We start from the raw sequence: 22,862 nt of genomic DNA, 5'->3' as shown, positions 1-22,862 counted from the left end.
GTGTTCCCCATAAAGTAAAGAAAACATTAGTCTTGTTTTTAGCATGAAGAAATCAACTTGCACACATGGGATTGGCTATTGTGCAAACATATTCCTTTTGTTCTTCAGTTTAAAATAGTGTTTGTTTTAAACATAGAAAAGCTTTTTAAAGAGTTTCAAACACTTGTGAATTTTCCCGAAAATTCTCCATACGTTGGTACCAGAAACCATGGTGCAACAGTCTCATGAACTGTTGCATGGTTTTGCCATAACTTATGCATAAAAGAAATATGTTGAACTACCTCGTTTACAACATTTCTTCTAGACTATGGGCATGCTTGACTTGTCCTTTATCTTGATCATCTTGAACTTCTTTAAGCAATCATGGGATGCTTCAATTTGCTAAAACTTACTAAGAGATAAACAATTAAATCATAATGAAACTTGGCATCATCAACCAAGTGTTCTAACAATTTTGAAATAAGATTCCAAAGTGTATCTGGTACAATCAATCAGGTAGTGAACCCATCGTGGTGATATGATACATGATATAGGTGTTTATGACATGTCCATTTCTAACCGTTTTGAAGTTTGCTGCATTATAGTATATGCCCACGCACAGTAACTTAGACAAGAATGCGATAACTAGTTTCGAGACAAGATTTAAACCGAGATTGAATGTTGTTTGATGATGTAATTTTCTTCTGCAATATATTGCTGTTGAGATGTTTAATGAAACCTCAATGTTCAATTGTTCAATACTGTGGCACAGATTTGTCCTCTAACTCGTTCATAAACAGCGCAAGGTCAATTTTTCATTATAGTATATGCCCACGCACAGTATTATTTATTGGTTTGATAAACAGCGCAACTTTTTAATGACAAATTTTGTACTGTGACACAGATTTGTCCTCTAACTCGGTCATAAACAGCGCAAGGTCGATGAATACAAAATGGACTGTTGCTCAAATAATATAAAATAAATACTGAGTCAGTCTATCAGAAGTTTCCAACAACAGTCTTGATTAACGAATACTTTTATCATCTAAACTTGATTAACAGGACTTAAAACGGCAAAAAGAAGTCTGAATTATGCTTTAATTTCCCTCATACAGTAATTCCTTGACGAAGAGAGTTTATATTGTCGTCAATTGCATACAAAACATGCTGCTCCGACTTAGTTTAATCTCCACAAGTCAATGCAATTCCAGCTAAACTAACACTAGTCTAATTGCACATTATAAAAGCAAGGCAAAGCACAGCGAAGAGGCGTTTCAAAATCTTACATAATATATATACATGGATTGAATTAAGAGTGTTTTTAAAAAGGAAATTCCAAATTGCTATCTCGAACACATCATTTTCAAAATCTTACATAATAAATACAGTAAGTCTCATGAGAGACCGTCTCCCACTAATTTAGTGGGAGACATAATAGGAAAAAAAGAAATTCAGTGGGTCTCTCACCCTATCATGTGAGAGGTGTTTTAATAACGCTATTCAGAGACCGTCTTTCCGGAATTTTTTTGTAATAAATATATGTTCAATTTCCAAATCATGTTCGTTAATCAAAATTCATTTGTATATTTCTATAACTTGTTAACTTATTTATCATATACGAGTATTTCTTTTAAGTTGAAGTCAAAGTTAAAGTAAAAATTTGATAAATACATATAATTAATTAATTTATTTTATATTTCAAAATATATTCAATCCTTGGGGAATAGAAACAATGATTTCCTAAAAGAAAAAAGGAAATCATAACTGGAATAAGGAAAATAAACTTTGACTTAATTGCTAACATAAAACCTAAGACCACTATAAATTCTACTCCGTACTATTCTTGTGTTATATCCCAAGTCTAAACTTTCGGCTTTTTTAATTTTTGAATTTAGAACGTGAATCTTTTTACTGCTGCGGGTAGATGGCTGCAAATTGGTCTTCAATGCCTCTCGACATCCTTACGTTCATTGCATTCAAATTGGAATCATTTGACGATTTTATTTATTTTTCTGCGGTTTGTCGGTCCTGGAATTGTGCTTCGTCCTCAATTAAGCACCAATGGAGGCCTACAACACCATTGCCATGGCTTTTGCTTGCTGAAAACACCAACGATAACCCAAGTTGTGCTCGAAAGATTTTAAATCTTAACAATAACAAGTGTTACAACTCGAACCTCCCAGAGACGTTTGGAGCAAGGTGCTGGGGTTCGCCCTATGGTTGGGTTGCAGTCGCTAAAAGTGATCACACCATTCAATTAGTTAATCCCATCACCAACGCAAATATTAGTTTCCCATCTTTGGAAACCATATTAAACTTACGTGACACTTATGCTCAATATTTCACGGACTATAATAGTTTTTGTCTGACAGACTTTTTGAGAAAGCTCGTTGTGCTGGAAGTCTCTCATGCTGGCCGAAAGGAGTTTGTTATTATGATAATTTATCAGGCCAATAAGTACTTAGCCTTTGCTAGGCAAGGAGATCAATCGTGGACTGATATATTGATCAAGGAGATCAAGGAAACATCAAATATATTTGATGTTGTGGCCATGGATGATCATGTATATGTTGTGTATGATGATGGAGAAATTGCATATTGGAATGTTAATGAATTCTACGGTCTAGAAGCGATTAAACCAATGGATTATTCTCCCGATAAATGTGAAATTTTTGAGGCACCGGTTCATACAGACATAAGAACCGTATATTTGATTCACTCAGGTAGTGATCTCCTCATGGTGGTACGATATAAGGAAAATGTGATGAATGAACTCGATACTCATTACGATTATGACATTATTTATAGAACAATCTATTTTCAAGTCTACAAACTTAATCCGAAAGAGAGAAAATGGGAATACATTGAAGATTTAGGTGACGTAATGTTGTTTGTAGGTGATAACTCTTCTATGTCTACTTTGTTGGTACATGACAAATGTTTACAACGTAATTGTATATACTTCACGGATGACGAAAGTGTTGAGTGGCAAATGGTGACAGAGGGTGGAGGACATGATATGGGTGTATATGACATCAAGTATGGTCAAGTACGACGGTTCTATGAAGGCGTTGATTTGCGCTCTTCATTTTGCCCAGCAATATTTTTTATTCCTCAACTTTAAATATTGGGTATTTGGTATAATCAGCTTGTGATCTTGTCATTGTGTTGCAATTCAAGGAAGAAGTGTCGAATTCAGATCAGACTGCTTACGATTGTGGCATTGTTTATGAAACATTTGTTTTTTTTGGTCTTAAGGCTTGATCCAAAGACAGGAAATGGGAGGAACTTGATAATCATGCGACAATGTTTGTAGTACGTAATTCTACCATGCCCACTTTGGCTACATGTATGCAACCTAACCGTACATATTTCACCGATCATAAATCTGAGCTTGCTAAATTGGTGACTTGGCTTGGTGAGAAAATCTGCAATTTTATGAAGGTGATGTTATTCGTGCTCTATATTATTAACAGGACTTAAAACGGCAAAAAGAAATCTGAATTATGCTTTATATTGTAGTTGGGCCGTTCACCAAGCTGGGTAGCAGAGGCGATACGCCGATACAAACCATGGCATTCAGTGGGGAACAGATTTTGTCTCGATTGCTCTAGCTATCTTATTGTCGTCAATTGCATACGAAAGATGCTCCCGCAGGATGAAATATCTGAGTAGGCATATCTATAGTAGGATGTTTTATGCTGTTCGGCCTTGGTTAGAAATATCCGACACAGCTACACATGCAAATAGTAGCTGTTAAATAATACCTCTGCTAACGAATAAACGTGTTCCATAATATTGATCAGGAGGTCGATTATACATGAAAAAATGCAGGAATTTGAACTAGGCATCAGGGGATAAACCCAAACTGTATGCAAATTTTAATCACACCTTCATTTGTCGAATATTTCTAACGTTGATATGCATTACCATCATTAAGAAGAGCGCACAACGCCACTTTTTTCGCCATTAGTGAATTTATGTATGTGCGATACCTCGTAGAAGGAGCAGAGAAGGGTTGTTGGCTGTTACATATGTTCTCTACCTTGATTGAATTAAAAGTGTTTTTTCAAAAAGGAAATTCCAAATTGCTATCCCGGATACATTTATCCAAACTTATTTAATTAGAATTTCGGCAAAATGGTACAAATACTCATAGGATATGTTCAATTTCCAATTCATGTTCGTTAATCAAAATTCATTTGCATATTTCTAGCTTGTAAGACTTATTTATCATATACGGAGTATTTTTTTTTAATTTAAGTCAAATTAAAGTAAAAATTTGATAAATATATATAATTAGGATTATACATCCAATTGTACTATAAGCATCGTACAACCATTGTATAAGAATCCGAGCTTATATGTATTCTTTCTAAGCTAATTCAAAGTTCATGTTTTTAATGTGTAAATGGATGAGCTCACTATTTTCTAATAAAGCTCATATTCTTTAACATAAAGCTCGAATACTTTATCGCAAAGCTCAAATTCTACACCGTACAATATATACAACTGGTTGTATAGTCCATAAATTGGCTAAGTACTCTGTATTAACTAGGCAAGAATTTGGACACTTCAATTTCTACATCAGTGGGATTTTTTTCCTATAGTTACCAACTTCAAACTGTAAACTGTTTTTATCGTTACAATTAGTTTTGTCAAAAGTATTTTTTAGAATAAAAAAAATGTGTGAAAGATCGAATAACATATGTAATAAGAATTTAGGCAAATGAGCATAACAAGCAATTTAGTGACTCGTTTAAGGATACCATTTGCGATGATGACAACCCAATTGATGATTGCTCACCTAGGCTACGACATCTCTCTTTCGGTCTTGATGCTCGTGCAACTTTTTATAGTGGGTATACGATCAATGAGTACACTTTCTACACCCGCATTCAAGATGAGGCGAGCACAATGCAAAACAGTGGAGTTTGCGTAGATTTTGAAGCAATATACTTTACTAGTTCAAAGGATAAAAATCCTATTTTGGGTACAATGAAATATTATGGAGTTATTCAAGAGATATTGGTTTTAGACTACATAGATTTTGAGATACCTCTATTTCGGTGCAAGTGGGTTGACAACAACAATGGTGTTAGAAAGGATGATTTAGGTTTCACATTAGTAAATTCTGACAAGGTTGGAAACAAGGACGATCCTTTTATATTAGCGTCACAAGCAAAAAAAAGTTTTTTATGTTACCGATCCTATGGATAAGAAGTGGTCAGTTGTTCTATCTTGCCATCGCCGAATTCCAGATGATGAAGATGTCGAATTTGAAGGACTTGATCACAGTGCTATATCGTAATTTGGTAATGATGTTAAAAATGTTAACATTCCAAACATATATACACGGGATGATCATGGTGAAGGTATTTGGGTTAATGAAGAGACTATCAAATCCAAAAAACGTTCCCGGCAGCCGTGAAAATATCAGCAATCCAATCAAGATATCTTACGTCATGTGTAATTATTGTCTTGCTGTTATATATCAAACTGTTGGTGTAGACTTTTTCTGTTGTTGTAGCGGGAGGGTTACGGAAAAAACGTATCAAACAAAATGAATTATTAAATAAAACGGTTATACCTTAACCGTTGTTTAGGATGTGTACAGTTATAACGGTTCAGACCGTTGTTATCTATATGAAAATGATGCTTTATTTCTTGGCGGTAAAATCAAACACAATGAAATATAAAGTAAAACGGTTATACCCAAACCGTTGTTCAGGACGTGTACAGTTATAACGGTTCAGGCCGTTGTTATGTATATAAAAAATGATGCTTTATTTCTTGGCGAGAAAATCAAACAACATGAAAGTATTACAAACAACGGTTATTTCAAACCCGTTGTATTTTGCTGTTTGGGAACAAAATACAACGGTTTTTCTTCTACCATGTTTATTACTTTCCAATAAACAAGGTCTTGTATTATTATTCACACATATATATATATATACTCTGAGCTTCCCCTCCCTGTAGATACCTCATTTCTGCACCTCCCGCAAACAACCCGATGATGATTGGGCCACATGTTTGGTACGCGAAACGATTTGTGACAGTTCGTAAGTTTATCGTTAAGTGATTGCTCAAACACTGATGTCTACCTCTTAATTGTCATCTACGCGCCGATACGGTCGTTTTGACAGTAATTAGAGTACATTTGGAGTCCGGGCCTAAAACCGTCTTCATTTTCTGATAACCGCTAAATCCCGAGTCAGAATGTTCTGGAATGTTCCGGATAATTCTATTTCATATTTCACAATCTTTTAATCTTTGGTAAAGAATTTCCCGTAATATTCACACAAAATATTAAGGAAAATAAGATTAATCCGTTATTCCATAAACTAAACACGGAAATCTTTCTTCCGCAGGAGGAAACCACCTGGGAACAGACGCAGCAGCTGCTGCGCCTCTTCCAAGAGACGCAGTGCCTGCTGCGCCTCTTCTCAGGTCCTTTTCTGCGTATTTTTCGTATCTTTTCATATCTTTTCGAGATTCACTTCCAAAGTCTCTCCGAAAACCCTAATTCCTTTACGTGATTAGTATAAATAGGAGCCTTCGCTCCTCATATTTCTCACGCGAGTGTCCGCCCTTTTCTTCCCCCTTTGCATTCTAGACCACGTTCTTACTTTTTGGCGTCTACGTGCTTGAACTTTCGACCACGTAAGCTCGGATCCTTCTGAGTACCCGCCTCGTTTTGCATGACCGACCAATTTGACCAACTCCACCATAATCAACTTTAATTAATCTTAATCGTTTTTCCTCTTACGAGGGCACTTTCGTTATATTCGAGTCGAGCATCACTAACCATAAACTTAGTTCTGTTGGAATATGTGCCCTCCGACAATAATGCGATCACAATTGTCGATCATATTGATCACATATTTAAATCTCATTACAAGAATACGGAAGGGATGATACATTATATATATAGTCAACTGGTCCACACATATCGGTAATGATTGGCTGGCTAGAGTTTGACATTGCGTAGTGCGACGGTGGTGATCGATTGATCCTCGAGGTCACACCTAAAGGACGATTCCCTTAATTGAAAAAGTTAATTAATTGTATGTTGATACAGATTAATTAATACCTTAAAATTGAACAAATTATAATCATAAGAGAGAAAATGACATCTTATTATAATGTGATTAAATGAGATTTTATTTAGTAATTTAAGAAGTTATATTACTAAAATTAATCGGTGTTTGCGAAACACGCGAGATGAGAATGATAAGTTAGTTATAATTACAAGATGTTGTAAATTATACTAACTAGTAATTAAATGACCATTTTATGAGAAAGTAATTTTAAATTACTAGTCAATTTGTTAAATATGATTTATTTAATTTGTAAATGATATTTAATTTGTTAAATATGCATTTTAAATTAAAACATGACATAAGACATGTCACATGTCACATGACATACAATTGTACAGTTGACAAAAATAAAATGGACTCCATATTACTACATATAAACCGAAATTGGGTGGGCATGCTTAGAAGTTTTGTCTTTTTCCATTTGTCTTATTCATTTGTCCATGACACTTGATAGTGACATGACTATGGACAACGCCTTACACTAATTTGTCTTGTGAAGACAAAAAGCAAAATGAAAAGGGCCTAAAAACTCCTCCCCACCGGTTTTTGGCACATAACATTAGAGAGTTTTTCTCTTAATTTTTCCATTCTCTCATGTTTTGAGAAAAACATAAACTTCTCTCTCTCTTGTTCATCATAAAATCAAGTTTTACGAATCTAATTTGTATGAATCAATAACTAATAATACTAGTAGTAGTATATGAGTATTAGTAATCAATTTTAAGGTAAACCACATTACAAATATCTAGTACATGTTAGTTTGTGGGATTAAGGGATAGTCTTGGGTGCTACTAATTGGAGGGCTTCTATTTTGAAGTCATGAATGTTCATCCAATATTGGAAAGCTCAAGAACTAACAAGAAGGAGATCTTGTTGGTGCCCATTTGACCGAAATTTAGATGGTGAGAAATTGATTTTCTTATCTCTTCTTATTTAGTTTGCATGCATAAGATTTAAATTAATTTTATGACTAAATTAGATAGTAACATATAAGAATATGTTGTATAATGAGATATAGATTTCTAACAAGCGGTATCATGAGCCTTAGGTTGTTTGCATGCAAATCGGTTATAGTTTTTCCGAGTTATACGATTAACACATAAAACTCATAAATTTGTGTTATTATGATATATCACGAAATAAATTATGCATGTTAAAGTTTCTGATCCTAAAATGTATTTAGGATATTTTGGTTAATTTATGGATTTTTATTGTTCATCTTATATAATAATGGCATTAAAAATGTGATTTTATGATTAAAATGTCATTTTCGGACTAAAATTAGCTAAACTTCTAATTTTTCAGTGGTTTTTGGATATGTTTTCACATATTTTATTTTTAGATGACCTGTAAATTTTCATAATTTTTGGAGTTCTTATGCTCGAAATATGGATTTTTCATGATAAAAATCGAATTTAAATGAAAAATGGGTTAATATGAGATAAATTTCGAATCTAGTCATACAAATTTAGTATGTTGTCACATGCAATTTTACAAGATGTGTGTAAAATAATAGGCTATTTTGAAGTCTTTATGCATGATTTATGAATTTTTGATGAAAAATAGCATAAATCGTGACTTAATTAGTGAATAATTGCTAAAACATACTTCATGACTAAGGAAAAGCGTCACATGTTGCATTTTATTATCTTTTTCAGATCTAAAATTGAAAAGTTGATGAATATAATTTTTCTCATGTTTTTATGATTATAATTGATAAATCCGATAAACCGCAACATAGTTTTTCCGATAATTTTTCGAAATTTTAACCTAAGTTTTTTTAACATTATGAGTGTCATGGTATTTTTCCAGAATGTTCAAGAGTTTAAATTTTGAATTTTGAATTTATTTGAAATTTTTATGATTTATTTGAACTTTATAGCATTTTATTGTAATTTTGAGTCCATTAATGAACAATTTTAAGAAATATAAGTTAATTATATTCAAATAGTTAGTGGAGACTAATTTTGAGTTCTAAGTTGGTTAGGGTAATTAACTTGTGCATAAATATGATTTTATGTAATTTATAGTGATTTTAAAAGGTTGAATCACGCAAATCCGTAAAAACCGTTTAATATTCGATATTGGCTCCTTAAAGGCGATTTAGCATAAAATTAGGCATGTTTTTACATATTATAATGCTTCATTTTATTTATGATTGTCATAATTTTATTTTATGTAATTTTTGAATTATGTAATTTTATTTAGTATGACCTTAGTTTTAATTGGTATTACCCGAAATATATGGGAATATCGATTCAGTTGTAATTTATTGTGATCTCGTATCACCGTTTTGTAATTTAATAGATTTATTTTATTTTAATTACAAATGTATAATAGGAAATTATGTAATTTGTTATGTAATTAAATTATTTCGGAGTTCCTTGAAAACGGTGTCACTCAAGAAGGCGATACATGAAGACGGTGTTACCTCGAGATGCGTGCCAAAACCGAAGTTCAAGGGACCAATGGAGTTGGTTTCCGAATATGTAATAGTTAATTAGATTTTCTATTTTAGGAAGGCCATACTAGGATTTTATTTATGTTTTGCATTTTATTTATATGTTGCATGCATCGCTAAATCGCCATAACTAAAACATGCATTGTCATTTTAATCGAGCTTATTGACCGTGTCAATTATAATTATCGTAGTTCACCGCTTTAGTTCACTTAAAACGTGATAGATAATAAATTGACATGACCTCTCGCTAAAAATAACAATTGAGATTTAGCCTTACCAAAAAGTCGAAACCATGAAAACCTATTTCGCGAGGGAGTGCACTCGGCCCTACCGGAGTACAAACCTTGTTACGTAGGGGAAGTGGGTGATAAATGTCTATCCACCGAATTCATGTTGATGAGGGATGAATCGGCCCTACCGTGACCAAGTTGATATGGATTTGGATCATGGACACATTTATTCGAAATTTGGATTGAGCTCAACGGAAGTATTCGTGACCGTAGTCGCTTGTGTTCCGGGGTAAAGATAAATGTTAATATAATTTTATCGACCAAGAGTTCTAAAAGTAGAATCGATTAAAGAGTTAATCCACCGAGTTATATTGATAAGGGTTGAATCGGCCCTACCGTGCCCAAGTTAATATGAATTTGGGTCTTGGAATCATTTATCATAGTTGGGTAGAGGTCACTATGTAAATGCTATACTTGTTTACAAGTATTAATAAAACGATAAATGTTAAGTTTTACACTATTCCGTTATCATATTTGTTCTATTTCTTTACCACAATTCATATACGATATCATTTCGATTTTAGTTTAAAACTCCATTAAAACATCGTAACTAAAGACAAAATTTGAATTTTCTTCTAAAAAACCTCGAATTATCCATTGGAAGGATCACTAGTGAAAAGTATAGATAAAAGTTATTCATTATCAAACAGGTTTTTGATTCTTGACTAACACATCTACTTACAATGGATTGTTTTTCATATACTTAATTGAATTAAGTACCTTGAAGAGATAAATTGTTTTGGTAATTAGATTTGTCGGAAATCGTAATAGACCAAAATACCGCAACCACTTCAATGAAAGTTTTAAGACTAAACAAACGAATGAAGAGTAGTCTTCATGAAATTCAATTTTGCTTCTCTAAGCAAAGATTCATTGAAATGAGTGGGAGCATTCTCTTAAACCGTTAAGAAAGGGATAAGGTTCAAAGAAGTAAAATTAGAATGGAATTGATACAAGGTTATGATAAAAGTAACGTTATTGAGAATAACAATACTAAACCTATCAATCTCGACCGATAAAGTTTCCATTGTCTTAATTGTTGGACGCTAGAAAGGAAACTACCCCAAATTATTGAAGAATCAACAAGTTAGTTGTGGGACATCTAATGGGACCTTCTTCTTTAAATGATTCTTTGATTGACATAAATTTTGCTAGTACTACTTCGTCAATATTAGAAACCGGTGGTGGTTTTCATCATTGTACTTGATACATAGGATGATTAGAATATGACGACTAGCAACAATGATGTTGAGAGATAGAGTCATTGTGTAATCAATCTAGTTTTGGATTTAAAGTTGTACTTAATTGTGACTATTAAGTGCATAAACTCTAAATAAGAATATAAACTTGTTAAGATACAAAAGAGGTTTCACTTTTGTGACCCTATACACCATGGTTTGATATATGGCTAGCCCATTATCAAAGGTGATTATATTCAAAACCAAATTAGAATGATATATCATGTAGATGATGCAAGACTCAAATTGGTAACCCAAGATTGAACCTTAGATTTTGGAATGATGAACGCAAAGAGTTATCAAGTACTCTTGAAACTAATAGATTGTTAATCTTATGGTATATGCGTATCTTGTATTCAAAGCAAGATGTCTCGTGCCTTTTGGTTGAAAAGGAGATCGAGGTTGTAAATCATTGATACATAATAGGTTGATCATTTTCTTTTACCAACGATTTAAGTTGATATTAATGTGTTCACTTAATAAGGTAAATAGAGAAATCTTTGAAGAAGTTCAAAGAGTTCAAGGAATCACGATTTAGTCGTGATGAGATTATCAAAGTGAGGACTTTGATATAAGCCAAATGAAATATGATATAGTATCGCATGCTAATCTCTCTTAACACACATCATGGGATAATGTGTGGTTGGATAAAGAATTCAAACGCTATTCGATATGGTTTGGACTTCAATCAAGTTACCTTGAGTTACTTGATCCTTTTGGGGAATTTATCATTTTTGTCTAAATTATTTTCCACTAAATCTAAAACGAATCATATGAGATATGAAATGGTAGGGTACCATGTTTGTAAGTTTTCAAAAGAAACAAATGCTCATATTTCTTATTACAATCACGAGTATACTGGGTTTTGTGGCTCGTGAAATTGTCTTTCTAAAATACAAGTTTATTTCTAGGAGACAGAGTGGGAGAAATTATTAAAGAGCCACAAAGAATGTTATGTCGCAAGAAACTGGTCTTTCTTGGCTACATGAGACGTTTTGTAAAAGATGTTGTTTCTTCAACCCTAGGAGGTTAAAGTCATCACTTGTTTAAGATGATGAATTCATGTTACTTTTAAGAAAGTAATGAGCTTACAACTTACAAAGAAATTGTTTGATTCAAGTTACTTCTGGAAAGTAATGATTATATGAATTACATGAGAGTGTTTAAGTCACAACTCAATACAAGGCTTAGAGCCATGAAAATCCGAGATTTCAAAGCTTGATTGGTTGCAAAGGGTTTTGCACTAGTTGAAATGCTTAAGTCTATTTGGATCTTCTTAGGGATTGTATTTCATTATGAGGCTATTCATACAGCAAATGAATATAAAACCCACTTCTTCAATTAGAAGGAATGTATTCAATACATGTCATGAGTTTTATAGATTCTAACAATCCTAAGACAATGTGAAACTTAAGAGAGGATCTTAAGTAGGACATCAATGAGTTGGAATCAATGATTTGATCATGTTATAAAACTTTTCTCGATAAGTCGAGAATTTGTTTTTATACATGAAGTTTAGTGGGAGTTACGGTAATTTTAATTAGTCTTATACGTGGATGACATATTGATCATTGGGAATGATTTAAGACTTATGGAGTATTATAATACATCTTTAATATCCGGATTTATGAAGATAAATCCACATGATATTAGCGTCAAATAAGAAGTCTTATGTTGATAAGATTCATGACTAGTTCAATCAAGTTGAACATATTTTATTGATTCCATTTGCTTCCGGTGCCGAATCAATTAAATAAGAAATGATGTATAACACTTCATATACTTTGATTATGATGAATTGTTTCAAAATCGAATTTAAGTAATAATTACAAAGTAGCCATATTGATTACCCTTAAGTGCTTGCAGAAGCATTAAGGATGTAATGCAAAGTGTTTTTGATGCAAAATTTTGTGTAAGGGTGTTACACAAGTGACAATTGACAATTGAGATTGCGCATGGTTTCTGACAAAACCATAATCAAAACACATTAGGATGGTTAAGATACCATTGTGGCTATGTTATTTAAGGAATAGATTTTCTAGAATCGTTCTAGGAAAATAAAGAACAATGAGAAATGTTTACAACGGAAATTGAGTACACTTGCAATCATGGGATGCGCAAGAGGGATGGGTCCCGCACACTGTGAAAAAAGTGGGAGCTATTCTAAGGCTAGAGGGCAACGAAGAAGCTACGCCATTACATGCCTCGCTCTTGTGTGGGCAACGAAGAAGCTACGCCATTACATGCTTAGCTACTCCATAAAAATATACTCCAAAATGGATCCTGTCAAATACCTCTTCGAGAAACCCGTCCTCAACGGATGCTTAGCAAGATAGACTTTGATGCTCTCAGAGTTCGATCTCAAATACGTGCCTCTAAAAGTTATAAAAGGGTGCGCCGTTGCCGAATTCTTTGCAGAAAATCCCATCAATGATGCACAAACAATAGATACTTGGTCATTTCCAGACGAGGATATACTCCAAACCGATGTAGACTCCTGGGACCTTTACTTCAATGGAGCATCAAACTTAAGAGGGTTTGGAATATGAGTGTTGATCATTTCTCCTGAAGGCGAGCATACACCGATCTCTGTCAGACTCGACTTCGAGGTCACAAATAACGCTGCAGAATACGAAGCTTGTCTCATTGGATTACAAGCGGCAGTGAGCTTAGGCATTAAAAACCTCCGAGTGCATGGGGATTCGTCCCTGATCATCAATCAAGTTACGGGATCTTGGAAAATCCGAAGCGAAAGTCTAGCACCTTATCAAGCCAGAATAGACCAAGTTGCCCAATTCTTTGATCACGTGACCTACCTACACCTACCTCGGGAAGAAAATTAATTTGCAGATACTCTTGCAAAACTTGCATCTTTGATCAATATGCCAGATGACATGGTGGAAATGCCTTTATGCATCGAACGACGATCAGAGCCAGCTTATGTCCACCAAATCACCGATGAAGAGGAAGTCACAGAGGAACCTGAAAGATCATAGATCCATATTCACTACTACAGATACAGGCTATAACAACGGTCAAAAACCGTTGTTATATAAAAAAGCGGACGTTGTTAAAGCGTCCGTTGTAGAAGGTTTTAACAACGGTTGGTTTACTTAACGAAACCGTTGTTAAAACTATTAACAACGGTTTTATGTATAAAAACCCGTTGTGGAAAGTGTGACTCAATTTTGGGGGGAAAGTTATAACAACGGGTTGTAATATACAAAACCGTTGTTATAACTAAAGACAACGGGTTGTTTCGCAATAACCGTTGTTGTTTGTTCTTAAAAAAAAAAAAAAAAAATTAAATATTACTAGATGCATGCATAATTACGGCTGTTAGAATTCGATGCATGCATTATTACCGACATCACTTTGTACATATGAACGGATAATATGGAATGAGAAGGGTTAGTAATAGGATTTGAAGCAGCATTATTGAGAGATATGATGATGATTATTATGGCACAACTTCCTAACATTATATATTAATTAAAAAGCAATTAACTCAACCCACACATTGCTTAGTATAAATACATTGCATATCTCAACTAACATTTCCATTATCTCATATATTCATCTCCAAACTCTAAGTGTTAAAACAAACTCTACTTAATCTTTCAAATCAAACTCAAAAAACTCTAACAAAATGAATGATTTCATCCTAAAGACTCTTACCATGATCGAGAACAACAACAACTTCATCCGCCGGTTCCTCCATATTGAGGAAAGTTTCAGGAGCTACCTTGCGGAAGCTCGATCCGCACTGAAGCACGCCAAAGAAAATGGCTTGACGGAGAGCGAGCGATTGGCTATATGACGATATAGCAATGGCTGAACGGAACCTCAAATAGCCAAGGAGGAGAGGACGGATACGATAGAGCACAATAAGATCCTCCATGAAAATATAAGAATTGCATTTTTACATATGTAATTTTTTTTTTAATTTATGTATTTATAAATATATATATATATATATTAATTATGTTTATCTTACTTCTTCATCTTGCTTCTTCATTGTTTTAGTAACTAATTATGCGAACAATACTTAAACAAATAACATAATGGTCGATAAAAACACATACATGCAAAAGAAATAAATAGAAAAAGAAAATAATGACGATGAAACTAACAGTGACGGCGAGATTTACCTGATAAATACAGAACGTAATAGACGATGAAATCACAGTGACGGCGAGAAGATAAAGCGACGATGAGAAAGAGAGAAATAGAGAAAGAGAGAAAGAGAGTGTGTATGTGTTTTGTGTTTGTTTGTCTGCTGTGTTTGTGTTTGTGTATTAAGGGTTGTGTTTTGTGGCTGCAGAAGACTTCTATTTGTGTGGTTTATAGTATGGAAGGTATTGACAACGGTTATTAAACAACAACCGTTGTGAAATATGTTTTAACAACGGTTGTAAAAAACACCCGTTGTTAAATAAGTTTTAACAACGGGTTTTAAAAATAACCGTTGTGATTACTTTTCACTAACTTTGCGCCAATTTTGCGCCAAATTATTAACAACGGTTGTGCATGTGTGACCCGTTGTTAAAACTAATAACAACGGTTTTTATAACCATACCCGCTGTAATTGATTTTAGTAAAATTCGCGCCATACATTCTACAACGTCTATTGTGATTTTCGTGAATAATCGTTGTTAAAGGGGCGTTGTAGTTGCCTGGATTTGTAGTAGTGATTAGACTCTCTAATAAAATTAATTTATCTCATAAATTATCATTTAGGTGATCTATGTAACATGCATGCTAATATGAAAGCATAAAAGGAAAGAACAATTTCCTTACATTGAATTTGTGGTAAAAAGAGCACAAAATAGTTCACCTTACTAGCTTGTTCTTGAGCTTATACCAATGGAAGATCCTCCTTGCAAATCTTCAAAATAGAAGATCTCCTTCTTGTTGCACCCATAACCCAAAAATATTAACAAGTATGAACTAGAACTTATTAATATTGTACCCTTGATTATTATTAGAAATATTACTAACTAATCTTAGTAATATTATTTATGTATACTAACAACTTAGTAGAGAGGATTATTATTTTAGAGAGAAGGTAGATGAACTTTGTTCACATGCAAAATGGTAGAGTGAAGAAGTAAGGTAGAGTAAAAATGTGAACAATTGATGGAGTATATGGAGGGAAAGTGGCGGGTGAGTGGAGGTGGAGTGAGGGAGTTGTTTCTCTTATTTTTTTTAATTGTCCAATGCATTATGACACATAATGATCATATAACAATTATGGAAGAAAAATAAGCAAAGTGTAATGATCATGCACTACACTCTATTTTACATGGTCCAATTACCCATTTACGGGTCAATATTGTTTCTTATATTTGTCGCACAAATACGTGTAAATATTATTTAAACATCATATCATGTTTAAATACTTCCAATTAATTTCGTCCAAATCACTCCGTAAATATACGTGTACCGCTACACATGTTATTTACGTACTAATATTAATCACATTAATCAATTAGTACATTTTAGTAAATTAACAGTTAATTAACTAAAACCCGTTTCCCAAAACTTATTATTTAATTATCGCATAATTAAATAATAACTGCCGCTCCTCGAGTTCGCAACTCGAAATCTCTCTAAAAATAATCGACTAACCTCTTAGTCTAAAAATCAAGGGACTAAACAAATTGTATCTCATACAATTAATTAGTTATCAATTGGGGTTCGTTCCTTTAGGTGTGACCGAAAGGGGTAAGTTGATCACCGCCGTCTCACGACAATAACGTCAAACTCTAGTCAGCCGACCGTTATCGATTTACGTTAATCAACTGACAAGGATCAAATAATTAAATATTTGATGATATTCCATTAATGAGATTTATTATGTTAACGCACTATTGTGGAGGACACTAACTCCAACAATCTCCCACTTGTCCGACACAAGGTGTGCGCTACCAATTCTCTTGTCCGTTTTAATCTCCCACTCAATGCAAGGTTTCTTTCAGGTCGCACTTGCACATGAACACATCGCGAGTGGTTTTCTTGATCGGGAGTGTGACTACCCGACCGGAAAAATCTCTCACAGATTACTTCCGAGCGTGGCCACGCATTTGTATTCATTAACTCCTTGAGTGGCCTTGAGATATAGTTACCCAACGTGGGTGGACAATTCCTGTATGCCCTATCTATCCTGTTGCACAATACAGCTCACCATGACCTAGTAAATACCCTTTTGGCTTCCTTTCACGGCACGACCTAGGACAAAAACCAAAGTCACTCGGAAACTGCACCTGCTTAGATAATAGTCTCCAGTCAAAAAAATCGACTCATTAGAACATCTTAGAGATCCTCGCCACGACCAGGCGTCTATAATAGAACTTAGGAAATCTCTAAATGGTCACTATCCGGCAAAGTGTCACACACTCTGCCTATGTAATCGACCAGTCATCACATATGACCTTATGGTGTTGAACAACCATCAATCGACGTATAATCTAGTCACTCCGAGACGTCACCTCATTAAGTGACTAGGGACAAAATACAATGTTCATCTTATTCACTTGAATAGTGTTCAACATTGTCTCCACAACTTATTCAGATAAACAAGGTATTAAAATTTAGTCACACTAAATAAAAGATTCATAAAAGAATGAATACGAAAACAATGAATGTGATTATCATATATATATAATAAAAGATACACTATCCAATTATTACATATCCATAATCTAAAGAAAATCTGGTACTCGTCTCAATCCCATAGAGACGATATGACCATCATGCTTAGCCTTTGATAAAGGCTTGGTTAAAGGATCAGCAATATTATCATCTGTCCCAACCTTACAAATGTCAATTTCCTTCTTTTCCACATAATCTCTAATTACATGGTATTTCCTTTCAATGTGTCTAGATTTGTTACTAGACTTAGGCTTTTTGGCTTGAAAAATAGCTCCACTGTTATCACAATATAATGTGATAGGATCTTTGGCGGAATGGACTACTCCTAGCCCTTCCATGAATTGCCTAATCTAAACAGCTTCCTTCGCAGCCTCAGACATTGCAAGGTACTCAGCCTCTGTTGTAGAATCCGCAATAACGCTTTTCTTGAAGCTCTTCCAGCAAACAGCTCCTCCATTTAGCATAAACACGTAGCCGGATTGGGATTTCATGTCATCCCGATCGGTTTGGAAACTTGCGTCCGTGTAACCTCTTACACGCAACTCAGTTTCTCCTCCAAACACTAAGAACGAATCCTTACTCCTTCTCAAGTACTTAAGGATGTTCTTTACGGCTATCCAGTGACTCTCACCAGGCTTGGCTTGATACCGACATGTCATGCTCAAGGCATACACAACATCGGGACGAGTGCAAATCATAGCATACATGATAGACCCAACAGCGGAAGCATAAGGGACGGTCTTCATGTGTTCAATTTCCTTAGGGGTGGAGGGAGACTGTGACTTGCTCAAAGTAATCCCTTGGCCCATAGGTAGAAATCCTCTCTTGGAGTCTTTCATATTGAACCAGTCAAGAACTTTGTCAATATAAGCTTCTTGACTCAATGATAGTATCCTCTTGGACCTATCCCTATAGATCCGGATACCTAAGATTCGTTGTGCCTCTCCCAAGTCCTTCATTTGGAAGTGTTTCCCTAGCCACTCCTTAACGGAAGTGAGTGATGGAATATCATTCCCAATGAGCAATATGTCATCCACATATAGGACAAGGAATGCAACCTTACTCCCACTAAACTTCATGTATAAACACGGTTCTTCCACACTTCTAGTGAAACCGTATTGTTTAATAACATGATCAAAGCGATGATTCCAACTCCTAGATGCTTGCTTAAGACCATAGATGGACTTTTTAAGCTTACACACCTTCTTAGGGTTAGATGTATCCACAAAACCTTCAGGTTGTATCATGTACACCTCTTCTTCTAGAATCCCATTCAAGAAGGCGGTTTTGACATCCATTTGCCAAATCTCATAATCATGAAATGCGACAACCGCTAAGATTATCCTAATGGACCTAAGCATAGCGACTGGAGCGAAGGTTTCGTCATAGTGTAAACCATGAACTTGGGTGAAACCTTTTGCCACCAATCTAGCTTTGTAAACATCCACATGTTTATCCACGCCGAGCTTAATTTTATATATCCATTTACACTGAAGGGATCGCACTCCCTCAGGTAAATCCACAAAGTCCCATACTTGGTTCTCGTACATGGAATCCATTTCGGACCGCATGGCTTCTAGCCAAAGCGAGGAGTCGGGACTAGACATGGCCGATTTGTAGGTAGTGGGTTCATTACTTTCAAGAAGTAACAATACACCATCCTCTTCGATGTTACCAAGGTAGCAATCAGGTGGATTAGAAATCGTACTTGACTTTCTAGGAATAATTACCATTTCAGAGGAAGAGGGAATGCTATTCTCCACGTTCTCCTCTACCTCATTCTCGGTTTGTGGCTCTCGAACTTCTTCAAGTTCAAATTTTCTCCCACTCTGTCTCCTAGAAATAAATTCCTTTTCTAGGAAGACAACATCACGAGCCACAAACACTTTGTTCTCGTGTTTATTGTAGAAGTAATAGCCACGTGTTTCCCTTGGATATCCTACAAAAAGACATTTGTCAGACCTGGGTGCAAGCTTATTGTCAGACTTGATCTTAACGTATGCTTCGCAACCCCAAATACGCATGAATGACAAATGAGGGACTTTCCCTATTCATATTTCATATGGAGTCTTATCGGCCGCTTTAATCGGGCTTCGATTTAGTGAAAATACTGCAGACAAGAGGGCAAAATCCTAAAATGAACTAGGAAGCTCAGTTAGACTCATCATTGACCGAACCATATCAAGTAAAGTTCGGTTTCTCCTTTCGGCCACACCATTTAATTGCGGTGTGCCAGGAGGAGTCCATTGTGATACTATACCACAATCGTTTAGGTGTGAATCAAATTCAATATTTAGATACTCACCACCACGGTCGGACCGTAGGGTCTTTATCTTTTTATCCAATTGGTTCTCTACTTCTTTTTGAAACTCTTTGAACTTGGCAAAGGCTTCACTCTTGTTCTTCATTAAGTAGACATACCCATATCTACTTAAGTCATCAGTAAAAGTAATGAAGTAGTGAAAACCTCGTCTAGTGGTGATGGTTAATGGTCCACACACATCCGTGTGTATGAGAGCCAAAACCTCACTAGCTCGTGTCCCTTTTCCCGCAAAAGGTGCACGAGTCATCTTGCCTAAAAGGCAAGACTCGCATGTACCGTAAGATTCAAAACCAAATGGTTTGAGCACTTTTGATGAAGCAAGTCTCTTAATGCGTCTTTCGTTTATGTGGCCTAAACGACAATGCCAAAGGTAGGATTCGTTTGGATCACCCTTTTTGAGCTTTTTAGTTTCCATATGATAAACGTCATTAACATCATTTAAAACATAAATGCCTCCAATTGAAATGGCCTTGCCATAAACCACATCATTAAAAGAAAAAGTACAACACTTGTCCTTAATCATAAAACAAAAGCCTTCCGCGTCTAACGCGGAAATGGAGATGATGTTCTTAGTTAAAGTTGGTACAAAATAACACTTATTTAAATACAACTCTAAACCACTAGCTAAAGTGAGCACATAGGTCCCTACGGCAACGGCGGCTACTCTTGCTCCATTTCCCATGCGGAGATCCACATCACCTTTTGCTAGTGCTTGCACGTCCCTTATACCCTGCAAATGGTTACAAAGGTGAGAGCCATATCCGGTATCAAGTACCCAAGTGGAAGTACAATCATAATTAACGTCTATCACATAGAGAGAGGAAATCATACCAATATGCGTCACACGCCCTTCCTTGAGATCCTCCAAGTATTTGGGACAACTCCTCCTATAATGCCCCTTCCCATTACAATGGAAACATTCGGCCTCGGAGAGCTTGACACTTTTTGCCTTGGGATTGCCATTCTCAACGGCCTTCCCCTTTCCCTTGTCATGTTTCTTTGACGATTTCTTGAATTGGGACTTTTCTTTCCCTTTTCCTTTCTTAACTCCAAGAGACATGTTCTTTAACTTCATGGTTAAAACATCTCCCTTTTCACTCCCACTAGCCTCCATATCCCTCTCCGCTTGGGTGAGGAGTGCATGAATTTCATGGTAACTCTTATCCATGTCATTCATGTTGTAGTTTACCCTAAAGTGGGCAAACTTGGTGGGGAGTGAGTGAAGGATACGATCCACCACAAGAGTCTTAGGAATCTTACACCCTAGACGCTCTAGGATGTCAACATATTCGACCATTTTGAGTACATGGGGACCAACCTTTTGGCCCCTCTCAAACTTAGCTTCAGAGAAGCGTGCCGCCGCATAGTATTGACAGACTTTTGGTGTTTTTGAAAACATAGTGATCATACGAGTGAAAATCTCGTAAGCATTTAAAGAAATGCATGATAGCTTGAACTTTGGGGATATTGACCATATCAACACATTCTTGATATCAGTCAACATCCTCACATAGTCATCATAGGCGGTCCGCACCGCCGATGAAGCTCTTGTACCGGGCTCGATTGGAGGAGCATCGGCCAAGTAAGTGAGCACATTGTCGGACAACGCGACACTTTTGATGTTGGATTCCCATTCAAGAAAGTTACTACCGTCATCTTTTAAAATACATTTGTCCTTTACGGACCTTAGCCATGAATCTTTGCCTAGTGAAGTAGTCGATGGAGTTGATGAAGTTGCCATTGCGAATTAAAATGCTACAACAAAAAGGAAAAATTAACATTCATTGTTTTAAAAATTACTTGTAAAAACATGTTTAGCAAGTTTTAGCATTTATATAATGACCTCCCACTAAATTATATAAATGATTCAAAGACCCAAATATTAAACAAAAATGAGCATCGCTTGGGCGAAACATCCCATAATTGCGTAAATTCGGTAAGTCACGTTGACTAATTCTACCTCTAGAACTCTTGGTCGACGAATTTCCTCAAATTCATCTACTAGCCCCGGAACACAAGACCTTCTTATATCCCGTTGAGTCTAACCAATTTTAGCGTGTGATAACCGTTTACCACCTTACTTACCCAAGGTAAAAAGAGAACACCCCGCTTGGGCGAGCGTGGCTCTAATGAACAAGAGATTCATAGGTGTTACTAATTGGTAAGGCTAATCTCAATTTTAGTTATGTGAGAGATCTTGTCAATTTAGTCATAAATTCCTTATAAGTGAATTAATTCGGTGAATGTAAATGACGTGAATTGACAACCGCGAAAATAAAATGCATGTGAATGGCAATTTTGGCATGCGCGAAAATAAAACAAGCAAACATGTAAGCATATGAATAAATCCTAGTATGGCCACCTAGTTAATAAAAACTAGTCTATTACATTTCGGAAACCAACTCCTTGGTCCCTTGCCTCTTCATTCCATAAGTGGCTCTTCCTTGTGGGATTTGGAACACCTTCCAAAAATAGACTCCGTCTCGTTGTAATCCGTCTTTTGGAAACGCCGGTAAAAATAACTATTACAAATGAATTACATAGCTATTCCTATTATACATTAATTAATAAAATAAAATAAAACTATTAATTAATTACAAACCGACGATACGAGATCGTATTTAATTACAAACAAATCGATATTCCCATTCATTTCGGGTAATAACGATTAAAATTAACTAGGCCATACTAGGTACAATAAGATAAATTCTTTAAATAAATGACAATTATTCATTCAACTTAAATAAATATGCTTAAAATGCTGTAAAAATGATGCCAAAATCGCCTTATCTATCATTCATTGGTATCCAT

At 35.2% G+C, this 22,862-nt stretch overlaps 1 protein-coding gene across 1 annotated transcript; it reads left to right on the top strand.

The window, feature by feature from the left end:
* The first annotated feature begins 1,903 nt into the window (after positions 1-1,903).
* Positions 1,904-3,103, top strand: LOC141614614 (F-box protein SKIP23-like). The gene has a single exon (XM_074433359.1). The coding sequence runs from the start codon at positions 1,904-1,906 to the stop codon at positions 3,101-3,103; it is 1,200 nt and encodes a 399-aa protein (XP_074289460.1).
* The last annotated feature ends 19,759 nt before the right edge of the window (positions 3,104-22,862 follow it).

The sequence above is a fragment of the Silene latifolia genome, chromosome 11 (assembly GCF_048544455.1).
Source record: "Silene latifolia isolate original U9 population chromosome 11, ASM4854445v1, whole genome shotgun sequence".
Classification (NCBI taxonomy): domain Eukaryota; kingdom Viridiplantae; phylum Streptophyta; class Magnoliopsida; order Caryophyllales; family Caryophyllaceae; genus Silene; species Silene latifolia.
Note: the sequence above shows the minus strand (reverse complement) of the source record. Positions and strands in the feature narration are given on the sequence as shown.